Genomic DNA, 8,097 nt, shown 5'->3' on the forward strand with positions numbered 1-8,097 from the left:
TACTCCAAAAACTAATATCTTCGTGTTTGTCTATTAGTCCTCCTCTTATAGATGTACATGTAAATAATAACAATAGTAATGATTATTGTCTATGTAGTGATTTATGTAATTGTAACCAGGTTATCTTAGATTTTTATCAAAATTATCGCGGTCTAAGAACCAAATTATGTATTTTAAAATGTAATGTTGCTCTTTTTGATTATATGTTTATATGTCTCATTGAAACCTGGATATGTGACAGTTTCCATGACAGTGAGCTAGGTCTTACCAACTATACTATATACAGATGTAACAGAAGTAGTTTAACAAGTAGTTTTTTTTGAGATGTTGGCGCTCTCATAGCTACTTGCAGAGATATAGTATCTAATTTAATTTACACCCCAACTATGAATGTGGAACATCTATTCGTTAAACTTAGTTTTAATAGTATCAACTATATAATGTGCTCAGTGTATTTTCCTCCTAATTGCCCAACATCTGTTTACGAGTCTTTTATATCAGTTGTACAATCTGTTATTCTCCTACATCCAGAATGTGTATTCATTTTTTGTGGTGACTTTAATTTGCCAGAGATTATCTGGTCCAACGACGATTTCGGCTTAATATACTCCTCTGTTTCCAACCCTAGAGTTCAATGTGTCCCTGATGCTTTTGTGTTTCTTAATTTTTTCCAGCTCAATGGCATCTAAAATCTTTGGCTGTATCTTGGATCTTGTGTTTTCTAAAGTAAAGAGGATCTATATTGAAAAATCTGTAACTCAAGCTGTGCCTTGTGACCCATAGTTAACCTGTTCTTGATCGTTCCCATAATAACTTTGACTTCCGCCGTGTTCCCTGTAAAAAAATATGTGAATTCTTACATTCATTTTATTGGTTGAACACTATAATGTCTCTCTATGTTGATAAGACTGCTGAGGCATTATATGATGCCTTAAATTTTTGCATTTTGAACTTTTTATCTTACAGTATCTTATGTACCTTCGACATTTCCGAAATGATTTTTTAAAAATTTTAAACGCATTGTTTTTAGTAAGAAAAAGGCACATGCTAAGTTTAAAGCTTCGCACTGTCCCCTGGAATATGCTGAATTCTCTACGCTTCGAACTTCTTACAAGGCGGAGTATAAGAAATGCCGCACTGACTTCTTATACCGTATGGAGTCTTTGCTAATATCTAATCCTAGGTCTTTTTGGGATTTTTTTAGAGAGCACAAATCCAACAATGAGATTCCCCAATCTATACATTTTGAGAACTTACAAAGTTCGGGAACTGAGTCAGTTTCTAATTTATTTTCCCTTTATTTTAATACGGTGTATGTTCCACCTTTGTCTATTAATCATTCTTCTTCTTGTTTGTTTTACGACCTGCCTTGTACTTGCTCATTCGACATCGATGATGTTGACTCTGGTTTAGATGCTCTAAAAAACATTAAGTCCATAGGCCCTAATGGCTTGTCTGGTATCTTCTTATACAGTATAAAGTCCTCAATATCTTTTCCGCTGTGGCTACTTTTCAGGCGTTCCCTCGATAGTGGAGTTTTCCTTTCCATTGTTAAGATTAGTTCTGTCATTCTTATATTTAAATCTGGTGATAAGGCCTATGTCAAAAATTATAGACCTTTGTCAATTTTGATCCACATATCTAAACCTTTTGAACAATTAGTATTGAGAAGTATCCAATCGCCTGTTAATTCAATTCTAATTGATGAGCAGTATGAGTTCAGACCTGGTCGCTTGGCCACTTTGAATTTAATGGCCTTTAACAATTTTATTTTGGAGGCTGTTGAAAAGCACATCCAATTTGATGTTATTTATACAGATTTTGCTAAAGCCTTTGATAGAGTTGACCATGACTGCCTAATTGAGTCCCTATACAAACCTGGGCTTGGCGAACCACTTCTATCTTGCTTCAAATCCTATCTGGCAGATAGAGTTCGATGGGTTAAAGTATCCGGGTGTAAATCTTCCATTTCTAATGTTTCTTCCGGAGTTTCTCAGAGAGGACATTTATCTCCGATATTATTTTCGCTATATATAAATGGCATAAAGGGGGGTGTCAAAAATTGTGAGTTACTCATGTTTGTCGATGACGTAAAACTTTTTAGTGAAATTGAAAATTGATCTGACTGCTCTGCGCTCCAAAATGATCTTAACAATCTGGTCTCGTGGTGTGATAGTATTGGTCTTCAGTTTAATGTAAATAAATGTCATTGTATGTCTATGGGATCCTTATACAGTAACGAATTCCTGTCAATTAGAATGTATTCAGAGAAGATTTTTATCTTGCTCAGGTTATATATTAAAAATAAAGCATTCCCCCATGACTATTCATTAGTAATGCGGGAACTCTGTCTTATCTCACTAGCAGACATGAGAGTTAATGCTAACATAGAGTTTATGAACAAACTGATAAACGATCGAATTGATGCTCCGTCATTCCTATCGTCGGTTAATTTCAAAGTTTCTTCTCACATTACTAGACATCACGTTCCTTTTGTAGTTCCTGTACAAACTACAAATTATGGGAATAATAATCCTTTACACCGCATAATGAGGTTGGTCAATGATAGCATCATTTATCAAGATTAGTAAAATTAGGTGTACTACTAAATAATTACCATTATACTTAAATAATTATTGTATTACTATGTTGTCTAAATCTATGTGTGTTTTTTGTATTAATTATTTAAATTGTAAATTCTATACTGTGAAACTGTTGTATAGGGCTCCGCCCGTTGATAAATAAATAAATAAATAAATATAAATAAAAAAAAGATACTGTATCCTTAGAAAGTCGTACATTTTTAAGAAAACGAAAAATATCTTTCGGAATTTCATCATTTTTTCAATTTATCTACAACTCACAATACCCAGGTACTATTTTTACTTATCCTCTCATTAATTATCTTAAAATATACATTTTGTTTAATGCAACCAGGAAGACGTAGAACAGATGTACAACTTCCTACTTCTAGTGCTTATGAAAACGATAGACTTCCTATAAAAGTGTCTAAAATGAATGATATTAAAAAATCGTATGCATACATTGATCATGGGTATAGAAAATTGTATGATGATATTATAACATGGCCAACGAGCAACGACGATTAATACAGTAAAAAAAAATAATGAAAAAATAATTTTCTTTAAGTTACAATAAATTTAAGAAATATTTAAGTATTATTATACATTTTTTTTAATTAAAGTATTGTCATTAGTTTTTTTTTATATTACGTGTTAAAAATATATACCTTCCTAATAAATATTAATAAAACATGTTTCTTGATATAAAAATTATGTTTTTTTATTAAACCATGAACTAATTATTAACTGACTAACTGAGTTATAATTATTTAAATAAAGTTATAGAAAATTGTCTTTTATAAGATGCCATTAAATAGTTTAGTACCTTTCTTTTTTAATATTTCATCCCCATACAAAACAAGATTAAACCAATACTTATATCTCAATAAAATATCATCTCAAACAAAATACGCTTAAATAGCTACACATTTTGTATGCTGCTAAATAATATAAATTATTTTATACTATAACATTTATTTTTTATGTATTGTAATTTATTCAAAAATAATTTTTCGTTGAGAACGCTGATTTGGTTTTATTTAGAATCACCGTACAAATATTGCCAGATCCTTAATTATTTCAGGGGGGCTATTGCCTCCCCGAACCACCCTGCGTATTCTAGTACCTTTAATTTTAAAATGTATCCTATGGTATTATTATTCTCGGGATAGAATATTACCTACATAATAAACAATTTTATCTAGTTAGTGGTCACACTGAACTTTCATTAATACCCTAATCACGAAGATATCAAGACCACAAGCAGAATAGATAATAATATTATTATAGTTACCATTTGAATGACGGTCTACAAATGTAATACCTATTATAGATTAAATAATGTAATATTGTACTGTATTTAATATATGATAATTCAAATCACAAACCGTGATTCATTGTTTGTAATCTAGACCTTGATACTTGTGACCACTGCTCTTAAGCGATCACAAATCACAATATTTTATTTGATCTAAAGCGGTACCGATTAGTGTTTCGTTATCATTTATGATAAAATATAATATTTAAAAGTGTGAATACATTTAAACGATCAAACAATTGATGAATAAATAAAGTTTTCAAAATTTAAATATAAGGTAACATTGAATAAAAATCTAGTGTTTTGAGTCATGTGGAAATGCCATAAATGTGGCAAACCAGTATATTTTGGTAAGCTATTGAATTAAGTAGTTAATTTTAAGGATATACATTTTTATTTTGTTTGTTTAGCGGAACGTAAACAGTCATTGGGCTATGACTGGCATCCAGAATGTCTACGATGCGAAGAATGTAGTAAACGATTAAATCCTGGACAGCATGCAGAGGTATTAATAGTGTATATTATATTATAGTAATTAATGTTTTTTTTTTATTATTATTATGCATTTACTAGTTTACTATAATTTATGTTTAAATTAGCATAAAGGTGTTCCATATTGCCATGTTCCCTGTTATGGTGTTCTTTTTGGACCTCAATTGTATGGTCATGGTACTAGAGTGGAATCTCATACTAGTTTCGGTAGAGTTGAAAATAAATATCCATTTGGGCCAAATGTTGAAAGGTTAGAACATTAAATTCATTGCATGAATTTTTACATGCTTTTATTGCATTGGGTTTTATCATAGGTCTGAATTGGACGAGAAACTCAAAATGTACAATAAATACTACGAGGGGCGTAGTGGAGAGATTCGTAGTCGCGAAGTAAATTATATTTTAATATTATTTCATACAATAGAATTTATATTAAATATTTTATAACTGTAGGTAAATGGTCGTCCCATACTGGAAGGATCATTACGAATTCATTGGGCTGTTACTGACATGATTCATTTGAAAGAAGATGATGATCAAAGAATTAAAAATAGAATCCTCAGAGAAACGGATGTGCCATTAATGGTAAAAAGTATAGTTATTAATCAACATTTTTCCAATGTAATGTTTTGTATTAATGGGTTTTCAGAAACTTCAAAGTAAATATGTAACAAATAATTCAAAAAATGGTCATCAAAATGGTAACAATCTAAGCAAATTTAATACATTACCAAGTAATTTATATCACAACGATACTAAGGATGAACTTGATGAGTTATTGAAAGTAATTTGATTTATAATTTTAGTAAATCAATTCATTTAAAATATGATTAATAATTTGAATTGTACATTGTTAAAATCTATATATATATATAAATGTTTTTCATTAATTCTATTCAAATAGATTTAAAATCATTATTTATTTATTTATTCAACAAATTTGGTTTGAATATTTTGATTTTAATGTCATAAAATGTACTAGGTTGAAGGAGAAGAAAATAATGATGAAAAATCACTTAATACAATAGCTAATATAGAAGCTATTATTCCAGATAAAAATGATGAATATTCAAAAAATTTTGAATCTCAAATAGAAAAAGAAGCAGTTGATAAAACTTTGCTGAGAAGTCGTTCGCTGGATGATGATATCAGTGACAATGATTATAATGATGAAGGACTTTCTGACCATCCAGATGAGTTTATTAACAATGTGGTATTGCGTCAAAAATCTGGTTCAACAGCAATCAAAAGAAGGCATGACATATTGTATTACCATATTTTTCTAAGTATAATATTTTTTTTTTGTATACTTTAGAACAGGAAGATTAAGTGGAAAGAATAGAACAAAATTAAAACGTAGATGTTCTATAAATGGTCATTTTTATAACCGAGAAACAAGTTTTTTTACTCCTCCATATGGTAGTCAAATGTCTGTTTGGGTTACTTCATTAGTCACAACACCTGAAGTTATTAATTTGATATTAGACAAGTACAAAGTTGATGGAAAAGCAAATCAGTTTTCAATATTTCTTGTATTTGATAATGGAGGTAAATAATTGACATTCATATTTACCAATTCATTCATATTTAAATTCAATTTTAGAACGCCGTAAATTATTGGATGATGAGTATCCATTGGTTGTAAGATTAATACAAGGACCACATGAAGATGTTTCAAGATTGTATTTAATGGAAAGCCGAACCACAGATGAAATTAGTTGTGATGTTGCTCAATTTTTAAATTTTAGTATACCAGAGTGTAAAGCTATTCTGGCCGGTTATGATGCTGAAGAAAAAAAACATATTGTTGCAGTACAAACAAAGTAAAACATTTTACATAATAAATTGTATATAGTATATATTTTGTAGTTAAATTAAATCTGATATCTAACAATTTAACTTCAAACTCATATTCTAACTTGTGATGATTCTCTATATAAAAATTAAAACATTTTAAAAATTATCTATTTATATAAAATATATAAGACTATTAACATTTATTTATAGTTTTATTTCACATTAAAAATTATAGTTTTTTGTATGTTTTAAAAAGTTTCTAGTTTTGTTCAAACTTTTTGAATTTTTTAAGAATCAATTAGAAATTTAAATAGTGTGACTTATCATCAGCAGATACTTCCTAGTGTGTATCTTTGAATTCATAGTGATATTTACACTGTATGTTTGAGATAAATTATGTTGTATTTTTAGGTATGAAGAAATAAGAAGAAGAATTAAACAACGCATGGAACAGTTAAAAGTTCGACTTTAATAACTAATTTGTGATTTTATTTTATTAATAATGAAAGTAATATTTCACTTTTTTTCTGTGAATAAGAAATATGTATTAAACATAATATGTAGTGCTTATATTTACTTATTTATATTTTCATAAAAAGCATATCTGCACATAAATACACAATATATATTTTATCATACATTCTACATAGTTTATCAATAATATAATGAATAAAATCAATGGTATTATTTATATTAGTAGATGTAAATTTATAACACTCATTCCATAAAATTTGACAGTTTAAAATTTATTTTTTACATAAATTCTATTACTATTTATATGGTGACAATTGACAATTATCAAGTTATAAGAATTTAAATAATGACTACTACAAATATGTTAATGGAAATATTTTGTTTAGAATAATTTTATTTTATTTCATTCAAAAAAAGTTATTATTTTTTGACTAGAAAAAGAAAATCAAAATATTATTATCTAAATGAATAGTTAACTATATGGTTTACTTATCATTTTTGTATATTTAACTAAGGATATATAGTGAATTCATTATAAGTTTTAAGATAAATTTCATGTAAAACGTGATCTTGATCTGTTTATCTGTTTATCTTTCTTATGACAAAAAATTAATTTTTTAACATATAATGAAATGTTTGTTATATACAAAAATATAAAAAATAAACATGTTTTGTCTGTTAATTATTGTTTAAATACATATTATATATTAGGAATAGGCAACTCAAGATAATTAGAGAGCCAATTTTTAGAACTTTAAAATTGGTTGGACTATAATAAAGAAAGGAAATATGAAAAATAAGTCATTAAAATTGATAATTTGCATTTATTTTAATCAATTTAATTTTATGACTGAACTAATACAATAAAATATGTACCTAATACCTATATCTAAGTTAGCTATGCTAATATGGATGCATATTATACTTAGAAATCTAATGATTTAGCTAGATTTGAATACTATAGAAAAATGTAATATCTATATTTTACAATTAATGTGATAAAAATAAATACTGATTAACGCTCAAAAGTTATAAAATGATTTGAATATGTAGCACAAACCACATAAAAAAAGTATACAGGCTGCCAGTTGCACATTTCTGTTATACATAATGTGTATATTTCATATGATGACTATCTGATATATATTTATTATTGATGTAATTAAAACTTGAAGTACAAATTGTTCTAATATTAATTAAATATATTTTTATTTATATTTATAATTTATTTAATATTGAAATAACAATTGGGGAAATTTAATTTACAAAAAATGTTAACTTAGATAAAAATCTATATTTCCTCTATAAAACAGACCGATTAAGACACTAGTTAATAGTTTTTTAAATAATAGTGTTAATTTTAAGTATTTATAAGTTTATTTTACACAATGAGTTTGCACTGACATTACACATAGCTTTGTTATTCCAGAAATA

At 27.5% G+C, this 8,097-nt stretch overlaps 1 protein-coding gene across 1 annotated transcript; it reads left to right on the plus strand.

Moving 5' to 3' along the window:
• Nucleotides 1-3,862: 3,862 nt before the first annotated feature.
• LOC112679741 (ras association domain-containing protein 4) lies at nt 3,863-6,729 on the plus strand. The gene is made up of 10 exons (XM_025549648.1): nt 3,863-4,250; nt 4,311-4,405; nt 4,500-4,642; nt 4,707-4,782; nt 4,846-4,977; nt 5,042-5,176; nt 5,375-5,646; nt 5,708-5,940; nt 5,996-6,215; nt 6,601-6,729. Exons 1-10 carry the CDS (start codon nt 4,211-4,213, stop codon nt 6,659-6,661), a joined length of 1,407 nt encoding a protein of 468 aa, XP_025405433.1. The 5' UTR covers nt 3,863-4,210; the 3' UTR covers nt 6,662-6,729.
• The last annotated feature ends 1,368 nt before the right edge of the window (nt 6,730-8,097 follow it).

This window comes from Sipha flava, unplaced genomic scaffold (assembly GCF_003268045.1).
Source record: "Sipha flava isolate LNK unplaced genomic scaffold, YSA_version1 167_pilon_pilon, whole genome shotgun sequence".
NCBI lineage: Eukaryota > Metazoa > Arthropoda > Insecta > Hemiptera > Aphididae > Sipha > Sipha flava.